The sequence below is a fragment of the Alternaria burnsii genome, assembly GCF_013036055.1.
Source record: "Alternaria burnsii strain CBS107.38 chromosome Unknown 693, whole genome shotgun sequence".
Lineage (NCBI taxonomy): Eukaryota > Fungi > Ascomycota > Dothideomycetes > Pleosporales > Pleosporaceae > Alternaria > Alternaria burnsii.
This window is the reverse complement of record NW_024066117.1, coordinates 953358-976188: the sequence shown is the minus strand read 5'-3', so window position 1 is coordinate 976188 and position 22831 is coordinate 953358. Positions and strand designations below refer to the sequence as shown.

General features: G+C 52.9%; 6 protein-coding genes across 6 annotated transcripts; 3 read left to right on the top strand and 3 right to left on the bottom strand.

Moving 5' to 3' along the window:
• Positions 1-466: 466 nt before the first annotated feature.
• Positions 467-1419, bottom strand: GT037_007975 (big1-domain-containing protein; the record flags this gene model as incomplete). The annotated part of the gene is made up of 3 exons (XM_038933022.1): positions 467-846; positions 895-1268; positions 1322-1419. 3 exons carry the CDS (start codon positions 1417-1419, stop codon positions 467-469), a joined length of 852 nt encoding a protein of 283 aa, XP_038784523.1.
• A 443-nt stretch (positions 1420-1862) lies between these two features.
• GT037_007974 (uncharacterized protein) lies at positions 1863-5537 on the top strand (the record flags this gene model as incomplete). The annotated part of the gene is made up of 2 exons (XM_038933021.1): positions 1863-2757; positions 4207-5537. The coding sequence occupies 2 exons, from the start codon at positions 1863-1865 to the stop codon at positions 5535-5537; spliced, it is 2226 nt and encodes a 741-aa protein (XP_038784522.1).
• Positions 5538-5858: 321 nt separating this feature from the next.
• On the bottom strand, positions 5859-12210 carry GT037_007973 (myb and hsa domain containing protein; the record flags this gene model as incomplete). Its single annotated transcript, XM_038933020.1, has 8 exons — positions 5859-6175; positions 6233-6531; positions 6622-6672; positions 6731-6752; positions 7619-8585; positions 8634-11757; positions 11856-12017; positions 12155-12210. 8 exons carry the CDS (start codon positions 12208-12210, stop codon positions 5859-5861), a joined length of 4998 nt encoding a protein of 1665 aa, XP_038784521.1.
• Positions 12211-12529: 319 nt separating this feature from the next.
• Positions 12530-14098, top strand: GT037_007972 (uncharacterized protein; the record flags this gene model as incomplete). Its single annotated transcript, XM_038933019.1, has 1 exon — positions 12530-14098. The coding sequence occupies one exon, from the start codon at positions 12530-12532 to the stop codon at positions 14096-14098; it is 1569 nt and encodes a 522-aa protein (XP_038784520.1).
• Positions 14099-14241: 143 nt separating this feature from the next.
• GT037_007971 (uncharacterized protein) lies at positions 14242-18452 on the bottom strand (the record flags this gene model as incomplete). The annotated part of the gene is made up of 3 exons (XM_038933018.1): positions 14242-15599; positions 15661-17817; positions 17870-18452. The coding sequence occupies 3 exons, from the start codon at positions 18450-18452 to the stop codon at positions 14242-14244; spliced, it is 4098 nt and encodes a 1365-aa protein (XP_038784519.1).
• Positions 18453-19029: 577 nt separating this feature from the next.
• On the top strand, positions 19030-21324 carry GT037_007970 (amino acid transporter; the record flags this gene model as incomplete). Its single annotated transcript, XM_038933017.1, has 2 exons — positions 19030-21108; positions 21157-21324. 2 exons carry the CDS (start codon positions 19030-19032, stop codon positions 21322-21324), a joined length of 2247 nt encoding a protein of 748 aa, XP_038784518.1.
• Positions 21325-22831: the final 1507 nt, after the last annotated feature.

Sequence of the window (22831 nt, the reverse complement as noted above, 5' to 3'; positions counted from 1 at the left end):
ACTAGTCGATGGTTTGTCGCTAGAAAGCAGTTGAGGCTTGTGATAAGGTTCGAGCACAAAGAGCTTTAGATATACATGTTATATCGGAGCGGTGTCCAGACGTCGGACTTAGATCCCATCTTCGTGTTTCTGCGGATGCATGCCTTAGCGCTGACTGCATACGTGAGTGGTTGTTCCGGCACGTCGAGTTCTCGGTAAAGGGTTGGGGAACCGGTCAGGTAACATCATCAGTCTAGCACGCCCGAACGGCCCGGCAGCGTGCATTCAAGTCCACACTTGGAGTTTGGTATATGCAGGGTTTCTGCTATCAGCATGGCAAGATGTCAGATAACAACACAGCCTGGGTACTACAATGTTGGTATTTCGCTACAGACCCAAAGCCACATGAACGCCGGTTCCTCATGCCTACTAACTTACAAGATATACACTGCGCGCCAACAAATTCCATGATGCATTCGAAAGACGTCTACTGCTTCTTCTGCGCGTTGGGACCCATCTCCTTGCTAAAGGCAAAGTATGAAACCTCGAGACTGGTAAGGGCTCGGATGCCGACCAGAAGGATGAGAAACAAGGGGATGATGGCAGCGAAGCCCATGAAGAGTCCGGGTGTGAAGTACTGATACTTTTCGAAAAGACCACCTTCAGTCGAGTTTGCCCTCTTGGCATGCGAAGAAAGATCGCGCTTCAGCTCCATCTGCACAGACTCTGGGAAGGATGCGTCCATCTCGTATGCGTAGTGCTCGAGCGTCTCCTTGGCTTGCGCCTCGGTCTGAGGAGTGGTGATATAGATTACGGTGTAGTCGTGGGACTTGGCGTCGTTGACGATGAAGTTCTCGAGCGTGGCATCTGCACTAGTTAGCCCTCAATCCATTGTCCAGGACGCATTGTTCCTACCATCAGACTGAAGCTGCTCGATGCGAAGCGCGTGTGAAGTCGATGGTGCTTTCAGAGTCTGCCTGGCGAACCATGTATCGTCGTCATTGAAGCCCCGTCCGCACTTGGAGACGAGATGTTGGGTGATGGCTGCGGCATCAACGTTTCCGACAACATCTGGGATGGCGACAGTCGACTTGACTTGTTGGTGGTGGCCAGCCATGTAGCGGCTCAGCTGTGGCGCGGCGCGGCCGTCTGCATAGTCGGCGGCGGAGACTCCCCTTTGCTCAACGACGACGTAGGACCTGGTGGGACAGTGTTGGAGGGCCTTGAGGACGTCGGCCGTGATGTCTGATGACTCGGCGATGGCGGCGTCGTTGTTGGGGATTAGCAGGCTGCAGCTGTTAGCTTGGAGACGTCAGGATGCGCTGCTTGTTGGCATGCGTACTCGGCGGTGGAGAAGAGGAAGAAGGGCGATGTGTTGCGGAAGGCGAGGGCCGAGGGCAGCGCTGCCAGAGCGAGGGCGCCGACGAGTGTCTTGACCATGATGTGGGTGGAGATGTGCGTGGGCGAGGTCGATGGCCGATGGTGTCGTTCGCGATGTGAAGCTCCAACGCGGCGCCCATGACCGCCCGGAACTAGCCGCCGTCTCGATTGGCCGGACCCTGGGTATGACGCGCTGGCCCATGTAAATTCCCATGCAGCAATCGTTTGTATGCTCGCTCGCCCTCTGCACTGCGCCACTGCACTCGAGTGCCCGAGCCAACGTGCCGCTCTGCTTGCACACATGAGTCGAAATTGACTCATGACTGTTAGTGTCTTTCCTCCGCCGCCTCTTCCTTCTCCAGTATAACTGCTCGCCACTGCAAAGCTTCCCGTCACAACACCACGCCAGCCGCCTTCTCTTTAACAGTTCAACGTGCCGTACATTTCCCAGAGCCCGTGATATCACTCTTTTTCCTTCACCCGAGGCGGCCCAAGGCCACAACATGTCGACTCCTACAGTTGCGCCACAACCACCCACTGCGGGCCCATCTGATGTCTCAAGAGGAGCACGAAGACGGCGGCACCCACGGAATCGAGGTGGAAACGCAAATGCCGCCGCACAGCCAGACCAGTCACAGCAAACGCAAACGCAACCAGCACAACCGTCACAACCGTCACAGAGAGGTGGCGGACGGAGTGGCAGAGGACGAGGGCGAGGAGGTCAAACAGATAGTGCAAGACCCTCACAACCAAACGCTGCCGCTCTTGAATTCGTACCCTCGTCTGTACAAGAAGCAGCGCACCGAGGAGGAAGAGGTGGGCGTGGAGGTGGGCGGGGTGGCAGAGGAAGAGGTGGCGCAGAGCGTTTCCCACAGCGTATGGCTGCTGGTGGCCGTCAATTTGGTGGTCAATTGACTGGGGAAGACGATGCAGCTTCAGCCATATCAGAAGCCCAAGGAGGATTACAAGCAGATGCACCAACCTTTCAGCCTGGCCAACCCATCGCCCCTCGCAAGTCGCGACCACCGCGTCAAAAGCAGCCGCAAGCCCCCAAATCGACCGCACCCGATATTGCCACTAGAACACACGAGGATATTGACAATGGACACTACGAATGCGCAATCTGTACTGAAGATGTCACAAGGCGCACCAAGGGTGTCTGGTCATGTAGGACGTGTTGGACTGTTTTTCATTTGGGGTGTATCAAGAAGTGGTCAACAAATGAAGGCTCGGCAGCAGCGCGACAGCAGACGCAAGACGGAGAGACGCCTCCCCCGAGGCAATGGCGCTGTCCCGGCTGCAATCTACCAAAGGACACCCTCCCCAAGAACTTCCACTGTTGGTGTGAGAAGGAACTTGACCCGCGATCAACGCCTGGCCTGCCACCTTTCTCGTGCGGTCAGACATGTTCACGACCCCGACTTCTCCCCAAGCCTTGCCCACACCCTTGTGGATCGACATGTCATGCCGGTCCTTGCCCGCCTTGCGGTTTAATGGGCCCCACACAGCACTGTTTTTGTAGCAAGAAGTCAGTCACCCGTCGTTGTATTGATACCGATTACGAGCAAGGTTGGAGCTGCGGTGATGTCTGTGGAGGGCTGATGCCTTGTGGAGAACATCGATGTGAACGTCCATGTCACGATGGCCCTTGTGGCGCTTGTGAGGTACGAGTGCCAGCGCGATGCTACTGTGGGCAGAGCCAGAAAGATATCTTGTGTCACGACCGAGCAGAAGCCAAGCACAGCAGCCAATCTCATGTCGCCACTGATGGCAGTGCGACGGTAGAGACCTGGGTAGGATCGTTCCAGTGCCTCGATCTTTGCGGACGTTCTTTCGACTGCGGGAAACACACTTGCGAATTAGAATGCCACCCACAAGATACGAAAGCACCTCATTGCCCGAGATCTCCTGACGTAGTCACACACTGCCCATGTGGCAAGACTGCCTTGCGCGACATGTCTAGCAAGCCACGAACAACATGCGAAGACCCGATACCGAATTGCGACAAACCTTGTGGCCAGACACTTGCATGTGGCCACAAATGTGAGCAGCTTTGCCATCAGGGCGAATGCCAGTCTTGCCTGAAAACCGTCGACATCTCCTGCAGATGCGGGCGCACTTCGTCTAGGACCATCTGCCATCAGGGAATAGACGAGCCTCCCCAGTGCAGGCGCATCTGCAAAGTATCCTTGAACTGCGGCCGTCACGAGTGTGGCGAGCACTGCTGTGCTGGGGAGAAGAAAGCTGCCGAACGCCAGTCAAACCGCCGCAAAGGTAGACCGTTAGATTCAACTCCTCGGCAGCCTCGCGAGAACTTCGAAGCCGAGCATATATGTACCCGGAGCTGTGGCCGGCAACTGAAGTGCGGCAACCCCGAACATCGTTGCCAGGAACTCTGTCACAAGGGCCCTTGCGGTACATGTCGCGATGCTATCTTCGATGAGCTCAGCTGCCATTGCGGACGGACTGTTTTGCAACCTCCGTTACCATGTGGTACGAAGCCTCCGCCGTGTCGCTTCAAGTGCGAGCGACCCAAGGATTGCGGTCATCCTCAACTGGACCACAGCTGCCATCAAGACGACCAGCCATGCCCCAAGTGCGCTTTTCTAACAGCCAAGCCGTGTTTGTGTGGCAAGAGTGTTCTGAAGAATCAGCCATGTTGGCTGACCGAGGTACGCTGCGGTCAGGTCTGCGGACGTACGCTCAAATGTGGGACACATAAATGCCAGAAGCAATGCCACCGGCCTGGAGAATGTGAAGACCCCTGCACTCAAGCATGCGGCAAAGAGCTCAGTGTTTGTGGCCACCCGTGCCTGGCACCCTGCCATTTCCCTCAACAGTGCAAAGAAGAGAAGCCATGCCCACACAAGATCTTCGTTACCTGCGAATGCCAGAGAATCAAGCAAGAAGCCAAGTGCAATGCTTCGCGTAACGGTGACGGTAATCTGAAAAAGGTGCTCAAGTGCGACGAAGAATGTGCACGATTGGAGCGTAATCGTGTTCTGGCACTTGCGCTCAACGTTGATCCGGAGCACCAAAACGACCATATCCCATATTCAGATGCCACACTAAACATGTACCAGCAGAACGCCACTTGGGCTGTTACACAGGAGAAGCAACTTAGACTGTTTGCTGCCGACCCGGATCAGAAGCGTCTTCGCTTCAAACCAATGCCCCGCAACCTGCGCAAGTTTATTCACTACCTTGCTGAGGATTTTGGCATGGACTCCGAGAGCATGGATCCGGAGCCGCATCGACATGTTGCCATCTTCAAGACCCCAAAGTTCGTCATGGCGCCTATGCGGACACTCGCAGACTGCGCCAGAAGTCGTCAAATCCAACAGCGTCTTGCCCCTACGCCAGCGCCAGTAACGACTTCGGCCGCTCCTTTGCGTCCTAAGCCCAGTAATACCAACGGAGATCCCTACAACGCGTTCATTATCCTGAATCCTCGCTTTGCACTCACCATTGAAGAGCTCAACCCCATCATCAAGAGCGTACTTGCTACAACATCCTTCAGATGCGAATTAGAGGTTACTTTCCTCCCTAGTGAAGCAGTGGCATTGAAGCCACCTCTAGCAGCTCGTCTTAGCATCCCAGAACATGACATGCAGAAAATGCTCGAGTCGATCCAGGCACCGCTGACTCAAGCTATCACGACGCAAGGTATCGGCAAAAATGTTCAGCTCGCACGTCTCGATTCTTCGCTCAACATACTCCGTAAGGAATCTGACGTCGGTCCTGGCTCGGGTTGGAGTCAAGTCGCAGCCTCAAAGGGTGTTCCGCTTCGCCAGATCCAGAAGACTACAGGATTCGGTAACAAGGGTGGTTTTGCGGTCCTGAGCTTGAGCAGCAAGAAGAAGAAACAAAAGGAGCCTGTTGAGGAGGTTGCGGAAAATTGGGAGGAAGCGGAAGAGGAAGAGGAGCAGAAGGAGAAGGTTAGCGGGGCCAACAGTGCTGCAATGAGTGAAGACGAAGGGGTACCGAAGAATACAGGAGAAGCTTCGGATAGTAAGGCAGCCAGCGGCGAGGACGAAGGTGCGTCAAATGGTGTCTCAGAAGCTTCGAGTAGCATGCCTGCTAGTGATGAGAACAGCGTCGCGCCAAAGGACGATGTTGCGCTCTCTACTAAGCCACTACTTGGACGCTGGTCAGAGCTGGATGACGAACTAGATTAGCTTTGATGAATGTGTACCAAGGATATTGTTGAAAGACTTGACTATCAGAGAGCAGTTTGATCTTGTTTGTCGATTGCCAACAAACCCTGCCACGTGTTTTACATTATTTCAATCCTTCTCAGCTCTATCGGGTATGTAAGAGACGAAACTGGACTCTTTTACATCGTCATATCAATTAACCATGAACGCCAGCCCGTCAAGTGTGATTACAGGCCATATTTTGTCCTTTGTCTCAAGGAACAGACGCCTAACACATGCAACAACACAATTCCCATAAAAACTCCGTTCAGTCCTGCGGTGTGGGAGCTAACCAAGGATGCTCTAAAAGTTATTCTGCTCCCTCTGCTGCCTCTCCGCCTCACCCTCGGACACAATCCTCTTGCCCAGCCACTCAGTCTGAAAGCTTTCGTTCAATTTGGACAAATCCTGGATAACCAGTTTACAAGTAGCCATAACAGCTTCCTTGGGTGTGATGGTGCCATCGGTCTGGACGCGGAGTTCAAAGGTAGCGAAGAGTGGGTGAGGGACTTTGTACGCGGCGAACATGACGGCGGGGTTCTTGAGGAGACGCTGCGAGAGGAGGTTGCCGAGGGTGTGGTCTTCTTTGTTGAAGGTGAAGACGGCGGTGTTCGGGACGCCTGGTGCGCGTTAGTCTTGTGAGGGGCGGATGTGGGGAGATGCTGTATTATACTTACGGGTCTCTGCTTTCTCCTCAACCTTTTGCTGACCTTCGTCTAGCAGGAAGAGCTCGAATCTACATTCATCACCGTGGTCAGCTTTGTGCGATACATGGCGGTTGTTTTTTGAGCTGTCGCGCAGTTCACAATTTGGGTTTTGCTCGATGAGTTGTCCGATCTTTGGTGAGAAGGAAGACGTTGGATTTCGACTCATCGTGAGGTATATCCCGTTCGTTCCTTGTGAGGCTTTCGGCCTAGAGTAGTGACTCTCACGGTATCGCACACTTTTGAGGGCGCATATATATGGTGCAGCGAGTCTTTGTGATCAGGTGCCAGTGCCATGCACTCGTACAAGTGTGTACAATTTTGTTGTTTTCACCCGCTTGTGATGAAAGGACAGAACAAACCGTTTGGATACGCAATCGATATCGCGGTGGCCTGGCATTGTGGACTGTGGACTGCGCGTACAGAGAACACTTTGCAGATAGAACGTGAGTTATGAAAGACAGGACATACCTGTCTGGCGCGTTCATGATGCCTGCTCTTTCTTTTCTGGATGCCTATTTACTCTTGCCTGCGTATATGAGAACACCTGCTGCTGTCGCAAGTGAGGAAGATGCGCGACGGTTGTAGAAGGAAGTGATCAGAACCAAATGATAAGAGAAGCAACGATTAGCGCAGTCCGATCGAGGCCGAGGGAGTCTGGAGTGGTTGTGGTGGCGTGTGGTGGCCGCTGGGGAAGGCGTTGCGGAGGTGAGGGTGGACTTCCGCGCGCGCGACGTTCTTTGTGCCTTCACCCACCGCCTTCCACGTTCGAGAGCCTCGCGTGGCTTAGTCACCATAGAGTCCGCGCCCACAGCACCCGGTATCAAGCGCGTTGATTGACCGAAATATCGTTCTCTTCAGAGTTGCTTTTGAAATTATTGCATTTGGTTTTAAACCTAGCAAGAAAAAATCGATGCTTCAGTACTTCGACTTACCTATACGGTATACAAGTCACGACAATAGCATGAGATGAGGCTGCGCTTCAAAGGTGTGATGTTTGTATCTCGATGTTATGCTCGAGTTGCATGATATTCAGAAAGCTATAGCTAGTGTAGAAGTCCATCCCCAAGACGTGGATGGGTGCCGCTCACAAGAGGCGACACAAAGAGTTTTTTTCCGTCGTCCCAACCACCTCCCAGAGCGACTGTGAGAGCGCCGTTCAACGCCACAAACACCATGCTTCCTCATGGGGTGCGCCCACCGCATTGCAAAAAAGCCTGATTTCTCCCACGCTAGAAGGATACCGCTAAAGGAGGAACATTAAAATTATATACAAGGCAACAGTGTTAGAGCCTCACGGAGGCTCCCTTTCTGCCGATCAGAATTCCTAAGACCGGTTGATCTGCGCTTGCTGCATACCCGGACTTTGTTGCATCTGTGGATTCTGAGGCGTGGCGCTCCGACTAGGCGGTCGCGCGTTTAGTCCAGGACTACCGCCCTGTTGTCTTGCCATCAGCCGTTGTTGTTGGACCAGTTGGGCCTGATAATTCTGTACCGCGTTTGTTTGAGGAGCGTTGGCCATGCCCCCGTTCTGTTGGAAATATTGATTGTTCTGTATCTGTGGAGATGGAGATATGCCTGGGGATCCAGCTGCTGCGCTCATTGCCTGCGTACGTTGCTTAGCCAGGTAACGGGTGAGGTGATCGGAGGCCTGTTTGGTAACCTGTTCTGGGGTCCATTCCGGATGCTGTACCTTTAGCTGGTTCTGGAATGCCAGTAGCTGAGGCATATGCCCGCTGGATAGCGGTCTTGAAGGAGTTTGCATGTTTCCGTTGCCCTGGTTCATTCGTGGAGATCCAGCAGCGTTTGACATCCCTTTCATGGAATTGTTCATATTCCCGTTCATGGCGCCGCCGTTCTGGTTGGGAACAGGTGCCATCATGTTTGCGTTGGGGATACCGTTCATGCCCATGCCCTGTGTAAGGTTGCTAGCCATATTGATCTGTTGCTGTTGCAGTTGGAACTGATGTTGTTGAGTGGCGTTAAATTGACCCCTTTGCATAGCCATGCGCATCTGATCAGGTGGGCCCATGCGCTGAGGGTTCTGCATGTTGCCCTGCATCTGTGCTTGAGGAACGCCCGGTGTGCCCATCGACATGCCAGACATATTTCCGTTAGCGAAGTTGGCTTGCATACCCTGTTGAGACTGGTGCGGTCGCGCTCCCATCGCGGAGCCGTTCTGTCCCTGTTGCAAAGGCGGATTAGCCATTTGTGGAGGAACGTTGTTGGTGCCTCCAGGTGTCCCGTTACGCTGCATCTGATTGACACCATTTGCCATTCCTGGTTGCGCCTGTAGTTGGGCCTGCTGCCGTGCCACCATTTGTTGCTGTCTCAAGTCAGAAATGAACGAATGGTTCAATTGTCCATCACTTACCCTTGCCATCATCTCCTGCGCAATGTGCCTCTGCTTGAGCTTCTCTTCGCGTTCCCACTTGAGACGGCTGAATTCTTGCGGCGTGTGGACATTGTTCTTGGGTGGCGCAGGCTCATGGGCTTTCCGAAGCGCAGCAGCCTTCTGAGATTCCGCTTGCTTGTGGGCAGCAGACTCGCGTTTCCTAGCCAGTTTGCGCATACCATCGATGATGGCGAGATGACGGTTTTCTCTCCTTCTCTCCACCCGTATCGGCGTGGTTGTAGGTCTTCTACGCGGTTGACCTGGAGTCTGGCCTTGTTGCTGCTGCTGTTGCTGTTGAGCTTGAAACTGGGCAAATACAGTCTTGTTGGCCTGCTCCAGTCGGCTCTGGTAGGTCCGGAAGTACTGTGTCTTGGACATCTCGGCGGGAAGACCTTCCAATTGTACCCAGCGCTCGAAGCATTCCCATGGCGTTCGTCGACCTGACCCAGATACAAACATCGAAGGTAACGACAGTTGCTGTGAAACAAGAGACCAGTTGAAGGTATACTCTTTCACCAACGCCCGTAGCTTTTGGTCCTCTTCCCATAACCACTGGGAAGGCGTGCGATTCTCGAAGAAGGCGATCGTGGGCATGTTGAATTCTGTAGGTGGTCTGAACTGATGGGCTGCTTGTAGTCGGTCGCGGACATGCTTGTTTTCGGCATTGAATAGGGCAACGTTGGTCATCTCTGGTGGCAAGTCGTTGCGACAGAATAATCGACGACCAGGTGTGGATGGCATTGAATGCTCGGCAGACGTACCAGATCGACTAGGTGGCGAAGACGGCTCATCTTCGGAGTCGTAGTCATACCTGCTACGCTTCTTAGGCGGACCTCGTATCTGAGAGACGAGCTTTCCTGTAACGAACTTGGACACGGGGAGGATTGGGGGCTCCGATAGAGAGAAGGGGCTGGTGTCGCTAGAGCCTTCGAACATTGGGTCGTAAAGAGGCAGTTCTCGGAACATGGTATCACTGGCTGGTGTGCGATCGATCTTCATGACGACGTCGTTGAATCCAAGAGAGAACAGACCTATAGGAGGCGTGGCATTAACGGGAGTAAGGACATCGTCCTCATCACCGTATGACTCACTTTCGGTCTCATGCGTGCTAGAATGGACGAGATCTGGCGTGGGAGCATCGTTCATATCCTCATCGCTGCTTAAACGTCTGGCACTCTTCGGAATACAGGTGTTGACTCGTAATGCTGCTTGCTCTTCAGACGTACTGCTTACGTACTCGGCACACCATTCTGCAAAGGTAGCAGCGAGGGCCTTCTTCCATTTCCTCTCCTCTTTGAAGTCCGTCTGCATCCATTTCATTTCAAGGAGTACTTGATCCTGATGGGTAAATGGACGCTCGGGTTCGACTGCCTTCTGGAGTTGCCGTAAAGACCAGCGGTTAGCATTTTGCAACTGGTACACTCTCTTCAGGATCTTATAGTCTTGGTGCTCCCGAATCATAGCAAGCGTGCCAGCGGTCGATACTGTCTTCCTTGCAGATGCCACAAGTTCCTGCAGAGGCACGGACCTAGGTGGGTGGTGAGCCTGATACTTGAATAGGCCTTCCAGATAATCTCGACTAGAGTCTTCCGAAGCACCTTGGAGCGAAGCATAGTCTTCGTTGTAGGATTGCAGAGCTTTCGATGCCTTGGTCGGTGTCTTCTTAGCGAATACGACGGTCGAGATCTCTTGAGATTTCCGACGCGCAGTTCGCGGTCGTGGAGGACTAGTAGATGCCGAGAGGTTGCTTGAGCGAGGAGTTAGCATGTTCTTGGGAGCCGCCTTCTCGGCGATGATCTCAGAGACAGACTTCTGTCGAATTGCGCCAGAAGCAACACGGGTGGTCATTCGCTCAGAATTGGGCATTGGAGGTTGCGGTGAGGTTGTGGACTGTGCATCCAGGGAGGGTACGTCGCGCATTTCGATATCAGTATCAGCAGGGGGAGTTGGGTGGTCGGCGGTGGGAGACGTATGTTGTTGGTTAATGGCTTGGTCGGCGTTATCGCGATCCATGGTCGGAGGCTCCGCAGCAACTGTGGTTGGCGTTGGCAACGAATCAACCGCAACATCATGACCAGTCTTTATCCCAACAGCATCGTCCCCTTCTGTTTTTGTCCCATGTGGAGCGTCGTCCACGCCCTCGGTCAAGGAATGTGCATCTCCGGCGGGCTGCGACTCGCTTAGGCGACTCTTCCCGTCGCGAGCTAAACGTATTGCCTGTTCGTCCTCAATCTGTTTCTCGATATCGGGTGTAGGGGAGTCTTCTTCTCTTGCTCGGGCGTTTTCTCTCGCCTCCTTCATTCGCTTCTGTAAGGCACGCTCATGGTCATCCTTTACTTGCTGCGCCGCGGGATCAAGGACATCGTCGTTTGGCAATGGTACATTGTTGCGCTCTCTGTAAGTCTCGGAGTCAGGACTGGTATCAGGCGAATGGTGTTGCGCATGCGGTGTCGCTTGAGAGTAAGGCCCGACGGTTGACGATGGGGAGGAGACATCAATAGATGCGTTCGTAGGTGGAATAGTGAGTCGTTCCTCTTCTCTTCGCTCCTTCTCTGCAACCTTGTCCAACTTCGATTCTGTCTCCTGCAGCCTAGCCTCTTGAACCTCTTTTGGTGGTAGATGCACGACCTTTGATGGCTTTGGTTTGACATCCGTCGTGTCGTCCATCGCAGCAGCGTTCGTGTCTTCGGTAGTTGGCGATGCAACAGCACTAGGGTCAACCGTAGATGTGTCGGTGGGGAGGTCATCCTGGCTTCCTACAGCCTGAACTGCAGGGGCTGCTTCAAACGAAGTCTGGTTAGCTACCTCGTCTTCCACCATAGGGGATGCAGCACGCGAGGCATCCTTGACGCTAGGGGTGACATGAATGGTATCACTTTGCAGTGATGGTTCGACGGACGGTAAGGTTTGCGTCGCAACAGACGGCGAAGCAGAGGCGGCGCGAAGTTGATCTTCGAGGCTTGGGGTGCCGATAACTGGTGATGGTGACGACTTGATGAAGGACTTGGTTGCGTTCTGGAATGGCAGGGTGGCAGGGAGTGGTGGCTGATGGTCAGCAACGGCCACTGGGAAGGGCAGTGTTGCATCGTTGAAGCGTTGACCTCTGTAGACGCGACCGTGTTAGTGGAACGAACGACGACGACAACAACACCAACATTGGGAGTGGATATGTCTGCAGTGTCTGGGCGCGGTGTATCTTACTGTGAGATGTCATTTTCGTCAAGAAAGCGACGTTCGTCCTCGTCAGGTTCGCCATAGACGAAGTCGTCTGCCCTCGGCTGGTGCCCGTTCAGAGCGGCATTGCAGCAGCCCGTGACCTTCCAGAGTGCCCGGAGATGGCGCTCCAATGTTGCGGATGTGAGTCTGGGGACATATCATTAGCACCACCACAACGCGTCAACAAAACAAAACGAGCGATTTTTCCGTGTCGCATGGCTGCATTTAGTCGAACTGATCGATCAAACTGCAAACGCGATGGATAGTCGTCGACTTTGACTTACGCGGCTTCATTTGTCTTCTCCTGGCGTAAGGTTTCCCGTAAACTGTCGAGGGACATATGAAGACCGACGAACGGTGGCCGACATCCGTTATCCACGAGTGCCGCCGTTGTGATGAATTATGGGGGATGTTAGACGCGTTCGTTGATGGAAATGTGTTTTGCGATATGCTGAACTGATGGGCGGGACTTGCGAGAACGTGAGGGAAGGGCTGCGCACGCCGCATACAGGGATGGCCGTGATAAGCCCTGCCTAGTCTGGGTTCATTGGGCCAACATTGGGGACTAGCTCCACCCGGCCTAGTCCTGCCGTCTGCATCAAAAACTTCTGGATCTCCAAAGACGCGACAACTGAATAAAACAACAGCGAATCGTCAGAATGCCACCAAAGAGGAAGAGAGAAGCCGCCGAGAGCGCCGCAAAGTCAAAGGCACTGAAAAGCACAAAGGAAGCAGTTGCCTCAACCCCAAAGCAGCCGGCTACCAAGGAAAATGCGATCCGCAAGAGCAAGGAAGCTGCAGCCAACGGGAAGATGGACGTGAGTATGAGCAAACTTCAAATCGATTCCACAACAGAAGTCGAAGATGCCGTTCCTGATGTCACGACTGTTCAAGTTATAACTGGCTCCTACGAGAGGGTTCTACATGGATTCGCGGCTGCTCTTCCCAGCAGTCTCTTCACTGGACAAGACGATGCATCGACACCTGAGGCAGACAGGCCAAAAGTGGATTTTACCGACACATTCCTTTTCAACGCCCATGCGTCTTCCATCCGCTGCCTTGCTCTGTCTCCTCTTTCAAATGAGACATCTAAAATCACACTGGCCACAGGCAGCACCGACGAGCGCATCAACCTGTATTCCATCTCAACAGCACCACCTGTCGCCTCCAAGCTCAGGCCAAAGCTGCCTTCTCTACATGGTGGCTCCATCACCGAGAACCCCAAGAACAAGGAACTCGGCTCATTACTTCATCATTCATCAAATATCACAGCCCTCTACTTCCCCACGAGGGCAAAGCTTCTAAGCTCCGCAGAAGACAGCACAATCGCTATCACAAGAACGCGCGATTGGACCGCACTTTCAACCATCAAAGCGCCGATACCAAAACCTCAGGGCCGACCAAGCGGAGACACAGCCGGACCCGGCGAAGTGCCTTCTGGGATCAATGATTTCGCCGTGCACCCCAGCATGAAGCTTATGCTCAGCGTAGGCAAGGGCGAAAAGTGTATGCGGCTCTGGAACCTCGTAACGGGAAAGAAAGCCGGCGTGCTAAACTTTGACCGCAACATCCTGGCTGCAGTAGGCGAAGGGCGCTTTGCGTCCGGCGAGGGTAGGAGGGTAATCTGGGATAAGGAAGGCGAAGAATTTGCAGTGGGCTTTGAACGCGGTATCGTTGTTTTCAACATTGAATCCAAGCCAAAAGCAAAGATTGCGCCAACTCCGAGGACGAAGATCCATCAAATGCACTACTTGCCGTCGGAGTCGCATCAGGCCACGCTACTAGTGTCCACAGAAGATGGCCGCGTACTTCTCTACGACACAGCCACCACAATACCAACCGAAACATCAGAAAAGAACAAGGACGATGTGCCAGCTGCCAGATTAGTCGCTCAAATTGGTGGCCCAGCTGCAGGCATGACCAATCGTGTCAAGGACTTCGAAATCGTATCTCTCTCGCAAACAAGCTTCCTTATCGTCACTGGTAGCAGCGACGGCACAGTGCGCTTTTGGTTCTTGAGTACGGATGAACTGAAGAATGACGATGCGGGCAAGGCAAAGGGCTTCACTGCAGTTCAGGTTGGCAAACTGCTTGGGTCGTATTCCACAGGCACCAGAATCACATGCTTGAAGGCTTTCTCCATGACTGGCAAGCCTGATGCAGAGGAGCATGAGGAGGTCATCGAGAAGGATGGAAGTGCGTCAAGTAGTGAAGATGACAGCGAGTAGAACACAGTTGCAGTTGTAGCATTAATGATACCACCCTGTTCTTGCGACTTGATCATATCGTATCAATCTGAGCAATGCGGTATACTTTCATATTCACGTCCCATCTTATGCTTCAATCCACCATCCATATACTTCCCTCCTTTCTACAGATTCATAGTAACAGTCATACTATTACTATGTACCAACAGCACAGGCGGCAACCCCTGACATAACACCTCCAGGTCACTAATATACTTGACACTCTCAGCCTCACTCTCGCACGTGCCCTCCATTGGACTGGGTAGCGTCGTAAACACTACAGCCGTGTCCTCGGAATGCTGGCGTATGAGCTCGTTCAAGATAAGATGTTGAGCGCGACAAGGCAGGTCGTTGAAGGAAAGAGGAATAGCTTGTTGGGCGGGGAAACCAGATGCTGGGGAAGCGGTAACGGTGTCAGTGGCCCCAAGGTTTGATGATGAGGCAGCGGCCGAGTGGGGACTAGATGTGGCTGCTATGTTGTCTGCAGCGAGCTGGGTAGGTTCGCCGGAGGTCACGATGGGGTCTTGTCTGTCAGCTGTGCTGGGCTTGGGCGTGTCGACAAATGTTATTGACGGGCCAGTTGTTTCTTCTGATGAGATCACCGTCCGGGGAGTCGGGTTTGACGTGAATTTTGGTAGAGATTGCCGGCGTGTTGGAGATGGCTTGGCAAAGGATTTTGCAGAGCGTTGCGAGGATGAACTGGCTATACTCTGAGATTTGGATTGCTTTCTAGCACGCAACACGGCCGTATCAGAGGCAGCGGCGTCTGGATGCGGCCTGAGTGGTGTTACAGAATGTGTGGTTGGCCTATCATCTTTTTGCGAATTACTGTCTTTGCGCGAGCTCTTCCACATGGTTTTGCGAAGATCTAGCTGCCTGGTGAAGAAAGAGCTGCTTGGTGCCGTCTTTCGTCTTCTTGGAGACATCCTCTGCCCGTTGTGATCGCTCTCATCACTCGATGCATCCAGATCGTATTCGTCAAAGTTGCTGCCGCTGACGACAGCCTCACTATCTGACGCCATTGCTTCGTCATCGGCATCATCCTCCTCTTTGCCGGCTGAAGATGGCTGAGTGTCGCTATCGCTATCATCCAGTAGCTCGACAGGTATTCTTTGGCTTTGCATTTTGATTCTCGTCCCATCACCAAGATTGCTGACCGACGTCCTACTTTTGGCCTTACGTAGCATCTTCCGTAGTGCTGAGAAGCGCTTTGGATTTGTCTCTTGCCTGCCATGTTGAAATGAGGCGATAGGCCAGTTGGTGACAGCTTCAAGGATGTCAACAGTCTGTGCTAGTTCCTGACTAGCGCTCATGCTTTCGGTTTGACGCAGACGTTTGATGTCTTGCCACCAGCGCTCGTCTTCCAGCGAATAGTCGATATCACGACCAGTCTGGTCAAGTTCACCATCGTCTCTTCCGTTGATGATGACTTCGTACATGCTCAAGTCACCAGATGATAACCAGAAAACATGTACTTCAGCCTCTAAATTCGAGTGTAGAAAGTCAGTACATGTCTCACATGCAATTCCTATAGGAAGACTTACCAATGCGCAGGTTACGTAGCAGTGTCGTGACGCGATCTCGCTCTTCTTCTACATCCGTTTCGTACTCAACAAAGACGCAGACTCTCAACTTATACATGCGTTTCCAAGAAGGCACAGTATGTAAGATACATCCGAGCTGGAGGATCAGCGTGTACGTGTCGAAATTAGTTGTCAGCACATTTTTGCGAAGTGGTTCGTCACCAGCGGTAGCGATCTCAGCTGACATCTGTATCGGCCACAGATCAATATACTTCTTTGAGGGATCCTCGATCTCGATATCGCTGAGACCCATGAATTTGAATGCTTTTTGTTTTGCGGTCGGCTTTGCAGGTGGCACTTCGAGTTCTTGAAAACCCTTGCCTATAGCGACGTTTGCTTGCAATCGCAGAATCAGATCTTCGATTACGGTCACGTAGCTGCGTATGGCAACTGCACTCTCCGGCTTCATGGCGTCTGTAGGAAGCATACTGTGAGTGTTTCCTGTGACGCGTCGCCTGGCTGCTGCTTGAATCGCTTTTCGGGAGACAGGATGATTTGCAGCCTTGCTAGACGGTCGTGATGGCTGCGGCGAAGGTATGCCAATTGAAGGCTGCGCTTGCCTCAGCTCAGGTAGATTGTAGAAGCCCATGACAACTATGTTTGGTCGCATTCCACCCAGTCCTGCACCGAGTACGAGATTGCGAGCGCCCCATTCTACAGAAGGAGATATAGCGATGTTTACAAACGCTTTGATCCTGGAAAAGTCTATGTATTTCGTCCAAGATTGTTGCTGTCGTCTGGCCTCTGGCACAGCTTCACCAAAGTCGTTAGAGACAATGACGTGCCCGAGGACAAAAAGGCCTCCCTTTTTCAACGAATTGCAAAATTGAATCAGCTTGTACTGTCTTCGCGGGTCGTTGACAAGAAGCAGGATCTGGGGTCTCCAGAACTTGACATGTTCTTGGCGAAGGCGCAGCAGGTATTTTCGCACCTGGTGATAGATGAGACCTTGACTGACATCACCCCATGGCTTAGGAGGTGTGGTATAGTGAATCAGCAGGAAGATGATCATAAGTAGAGCTACACAGCCAGATGCATAGAAGCCGTCGACGAAGAACATGGTCGCTCCGCATGCGACAGTCCCAATCAAAGCTGTGGGCCAATTGAAATAGTGAAATGAGGGCCGGAAGTTCGGAGCAGATCCGATCTTGAGTAAGAAACAGGCCAAGTTGGTGACTAGAAACGTCATGAGATACGTCATTGTGATGAACGAAGCGATTTGGTTGATATCGGCAAACATTGTGATTTGAGCAATGATGAAAGTGATGATGATGGCGTAGATCGGCTCGTCCGACTTCTTTGTTCCTTGACCAAAGAGAGAAAGTCCCGGGATCAAATGGTCGCGAGCAAGAGCCTGAAGAAGTTTGGCGGAGCCAATAACACCCATCAGCACCGAGAACAGTGATGTTGCCATCTCGCCAGCAAGTACGACTGCGCCGGAGATGTTGGTCAGCTGGATGACGTTTGTGTTGTTGTAGAAGGTTTCGCGTGCTATCGATGCCGCCATCGCAAATATGACGAGTGTGTACAGGATGAAGGTTAGACCTATACCATATAGCGTCCCCTTTGGAATGGCTTTGCTTGGATGTTTGAGATCCCCACTCATGCTTGCGCCGGCAAGAATGCCTCCTGTGGCTGGGAAAAGAATACCAAAAAGATCTTGGAAATTTTCGCGGTGACGACCAACACTTCCAGCGGCGCCTCGCGTGAAGTGTGGGAGCAAGTTTTGACGGAAAGTATCCATACTGAGGCCTGTGAACACAATTTCCTCCTTCGGATTTGTGAAAGGAGGCCTCACAACAGCTGAAAGAGGGATGCTGATCGTTGCAACTAGCAGAACAAGGAGCAGACCGTTGCTGCAACGGGCAAAGAGTCCGCTTCCAGCAAGACAGATCAGTGTGCATACTGCCAGAACTAGGGTAGCCCAAAGGAACTGCCACCAATAGCTTTGGGGCAGCCATTCTGCCATGTCACCTCCGTGGCTGCCGAAGTTTTCGATGAGACAGTCGATGAGACCAACAGCGTTTAGGGAAGTATTAAAGACTGAGCCAAGATAGTAGACGATACCTATCGATCCACCAAACTCAGGACCCAAGCTTCTGGAAATGAGATAATATGCTGCATCCTGTGTTAGTTCAGACAAAAAGAAACTGTCCAGAGTTGAGCTTACCGCCACCCCCTCTAACTGTGCCGTTTGTAGCAACAGCAGAGATACTCAATGTCGTCAGGAGATTGATGGCATAGGCCGCTAACAGCATGCCCATCATACCGATCAAGCCAGCTTGACCAAGGAGGAAGCCAAATCGTAGAAACATTAGAATAGATAAGACGTTGAGAGTCACGGGCACGAAGACTCCAGCAAAGGTGCCTAGTTTGTCGGTACCTCCAACGGGTCTGGGGAAAGCACCAGGTCTTGGTTTGGTAGTTTCGCTGACTGCATGTCGTTTGCTGTCATTACTGTGATCCTTCCGCAACATGGATCGCGAAGTGTGAAGGAAGCTTGAGAACCAGCTGCTCATCCCATCTCGGGTGTTTCCTGTCTCTTCAGTGCCATCCAAGATGTTGGCATTATCTGGATGCTGGCGTCCACTGCCTGGCAGAAGTGGTGTTTCCTCATCGGGTGGCGGTGAATGCTGTACGAAGGAGCGCCTGTGCAATCGTTCACTATCATCTCGTGCTGTGCGGGTTGCAAAGTTGGAGCGTGTTCTCGGCAGGGTGAGCCTGGCCGTCTGGTTCGCATCCGCATCGGTCATGGTCTCGGCATCTGCGAACCTGGTTCAATGTTCCTGGCACGAGATGTCACTGCGGTTCCGGTATAGCCGTACACACGGGATGCGCCAGCTGGTTGTGGATGTTGGTTTGTGAGAGCGAGACATGGACAGGACAGCTGGGAGAAGTGACAAGGAAACAGTACCGAGGAGCGATGACGCTCCACACACATCGCCAACATCAACTCGTCTGCTATGCTTCACTTTAGCGGCTTAGCGCTCGCTTCACAGGGAAAGATGCAGGGCTTAAAACGGCGTGACATGGTCATCCCGCGCGTGGGGCGCCACATCTCTCCGGCGAATCGACGAATGACCTCAACCTCTCGGCACAGGCCTCGAAGCAGCCCGTCCCAGCTTTCGTTGCTTCTTCTGCGCGTCTCCCTCTTGTTGCTGTACATATCGCGTAGCATCTCGAAGCCTCGCGGTATGCATCTACTGACACTGCCATCTACACCACCTCTATAGCTTATTTTCATCCCCAAGAATCCTGTCGCGACGTTAGACGCAGATAGCCGAAGCTCGCGTTTCTTATCACAGAGCTCAACAGCACACGCAGCCCAACATGCCGGGTGAGCGTTCGGCTTCCACGAATCCACAGGCGGTGCCGTCGTCGCGAAATTCTGGAGGAAGCTCTCCGTCACAGTCTGTTCGCGCAGGCTCTCTCGCGCGACTGGGCTCGCCCATTCCTTCCCTACCCAGCGGTACACCTGCCGTACGCCAAATACCCACACCTTCCCAAACCGCCAACTCGTCGTCGATACAGACTCCTCTGCCCGGACGCGCAGATCCACAATCGTCACTGCCCGGCCCATCCGAGTCAAACCTCTCTTCGGCTTTGAAAGAGTCTCTGGGCAATTCACCCCCACGATTCGGCCCACCTCCAATCCGCCCGCTCTCACCCGCCCAAGAGGCGCCTCCTCGTGTCCCACCTAGTGATTACGGTTCCTTTGATGGCCGGGGTCGCTCTCCAGTGCCTTATGAAGATGCCGAAATCGTGCGCCGACATCTGGTAGGTCACTATGCCTCACCAAGCAGATCAAATCGCGGACACATAGGCGAAGATGACGCCCAGTCAACCGGAATGAGGCCCGAAGAGGACGAAGAGCAGTTCTCGAGCTTGCAGCTTCAAGGAGGTGACATCACGCGGCAGATTTACAGATGGAGTGAGCAGCAACAAGCTGAAGAACAGGGAAAGTTGCAGCGTAGCAAGAGCTTCCATGGATCTCGGCGCAAGCCTGAGGACGAGGCACTAGACATTGACTCCATCCGCCAACCAGGCGGCTTCAGACGAAACTACCTGCGTCGGGCTGCGGATAGTCCCTCGCCTGGTCCGGGCCCATCTGGATACGGAACAGTTCGCCAGCCGCGCCAGCAGCCTCAAGTCTTTACGAGCAATTTCCTTGAGTTCCTAACTCTGTACGGCCACTTCGCTGGTGAGTCTCTCGAAGAAGACGATGAGGTCCTGGGCCCAGACGAATACTTCTCCTCTGATGCACTCGATTCTGGTGCACAAAGCGAGGATGAAGACCGCGAGTATGGCGAGTCAAGCGCACTGCTCACTCCTGGAAAACGGAGGAAGCGCAAGGCGAAGAAGACAGGTACCGGCAGCCCTACAGGTGCAGCCATGCTACTCCTCAAATCCTTCGTTGGCACGGGTGTTTTATTCCTTCCAAGAGCCTTCCTCAACGGCGGTATGGCTTTTTCGAACCTGGTCCTTCTTGCTGTGGCAGGACTCTCCTATGCCTGCTTCGTCTTGCTTGTTTCCACCCGCCTCGTGGTGGAGCACTCGTTTGGTGACATGGGCTTCCATCTCTACGGAAACTGGATGCGCAATATGATCAACTCCTCTCTTGTCGTCTCGCAAATAGGCTTCTCATCCGCCTATATTGTCTTCGTTTCTGAGAACCTGCAAGCTTTTGTTCTCGCGGTGTCCAACTGCAAGACCTTCATCGACATCAAGTACATGATTATGATGCAGATGGTCATCTTCTTGCCGTTGTCGCTCTATCGCAACATCAACAACATTCAGAAGCTCGCATTGGTGGCAGATCTCTTCATTCTCATGGGTCTTGTATATCTGTACTACTATGACCTCTTCACCATCGTCGACCAGGGCGGCATTTCCGATATCGTCAACTTCAACTCCAAGGATTGGACTCTCTTCATTGGCACTGCCATCTTCACTTTCGAAGGTATTGGTCTTATCATCCCCATCCAGACGGGCATGAAGGATCCAAAGAAGTTCCCCAAGGTCTTGGGAGGTGTCATGATCATCATCACTGTCATCTTCCTCAGCGCTGGTGCCCTGTCCTACGCGGCGTTTGGATCCAAAACCAAGACTGTGGTACTTCTCAACATGCCTCAGGATAACAAATTTGTCAATGGTGTCCAGTTCATTTACTCACTCGCCATCTTGCTATCCACTCCGCTGCAGATCTACCCTGCGATCGAGATCACTAGCCAGCAGCTGTTTAGCAGGACAGGCAAGTACAATCCGTACGTCAAGTGGAAGAAAAACTTCTTCCGCTTCTTCGTGGTCTTGGTGTGCGCCTGTCTTGCTTGGGCTGGTGCGGGCGATCTGGACAAGTTTGTCAGTTTAGTAGGCAGCTTTGCCTGTATTCCGCTGGTCTTCATCTATCCCGTAAGAATCTCCCCTGCTTCTTCTCAACTCACTACTAACAAAATCCAGCCTATGCTTCACTACCGTGCTGTCGCACGAACAACAACTGCACGTGTGCTGGACGTAACACTCTGCATTATCGGTGCAGTTGGCATGGTGTATACAACAACTCTCACTATCCAAAGCTGGATCCACGGTGGTGGTCCTAAAGCGCCTGGCTACTGCGACGGTCGGTAGTGGACGTCTCCTACTCGCAAATTGACTCATCTCTTACTTCGCACTCCATGTAGCATTTTAGCGATGTGCATAAGCATCAATCTCTGGGTGTACCTCGTCATAGAAGTGGCGCTACGCAGGCTGGGGTTTAGGGTGTACTTGGAAAGCGATCTATCACACGCGCATATCCGGATGAATAGAAGCGACGAGGCTCAGGTCCATCCGTTGTATCAATGTAGAACCAGACTAGTCTCTTCTTTGCTTTTCGACCGCAGCTGCAGCGTGACATAGTTGTGAGTACATGACATGTGCTGTGTTATCATGTTGTATGCATCCATCTGGCATCAAGACGGCGGAGAGCATCTGAAACGGCGTAGGGCGAATAGTGTCAATATTTCTCCGAAGATGCAGCGGATACCTAGCTGGTGACCAGGGCTCAGATACGAGGCGATTCAATACTCGCGCAAAACATTTGGCGAGTAGGATACGAGAGATGTACATGCAGGGCGCGGAAACACCGGAATCAGGAATCGGCACAAATGCAACGGCATAACTGGTGTCAAGGCGTGCATGTGCGGCTGATGCTCGTATACGCCACTTGTGGTGGTGGGGTTTCAGATGCCGTCTGTTGTGGGATGGATGGCAATTTGGAGGCGGTCAAGGGAATCGAACTGCTAAGGCATCCAGACGTTCCCAACGGACGCAGGCAAAGCGTTGTCGTCGGCACGCTTTCCTATAGCTGAGCTCACACATGCAGGTAGGTAGAATAAGCTTTTGCCAGAGCGGAACAAGCGCGTAGCAGCCACAAGGTGCTCACCGTTGTTCCACTCCCCGCCATTCCAGTTGAGCAAGTGTACACGCCCCGAAGTCTCAGCTTGATCCTACACGTTTGTGATTACAGTGTGTGATTCGTTCGCAGCGTCAGCCACGGCAGCTCAAAAGCGTTCTCTGGCTCCTTCGAGGTGTGCATTGCTGCCGCTCTTGTGTGAGATGCATCTTTGCGAAGCCAGACGGCATGTTGCTTCTCACCGTCTGATTGAGACACATTACACGGTGGGGAGCACATGGCGGGTAAAGTTCCGCCGTTAGTGGGACGGATGGTGCAGCTAGCGACTGGGTTCCACCCATATCCCATATTTTGTTTTGCCTTGTCGGTTTTCTTCAAGCTGCTGCTGCCGACCCTGTGGCAGAAGATCCTCAAACAGAGTTTACAGACGTCAAGTAGTGACGCACGGCGATAATTCCAAATTGGGAGCCGTACCCGCGCTGACGTAGCGAATCCGTGGTATTGAATGATGAGAGCAGAATTAGAAACAAATCCATAAGCATAATCATTAGGACACCTGAACGCCTCCAGTACGGCGACGGCGGCGCCCGTCAGGACACGAGAGGCATAGTGGCCGTACTGTAGCATTGAGAGGAGAAAGATTCTGGCATCTTGACATGAAAATAGTATAGGAACGGGTCTAGCGTTGCTATTTTGGAGGTGCTGCGCCTCTTGGTCCCTGAGAAACGATGTATAGCGGGC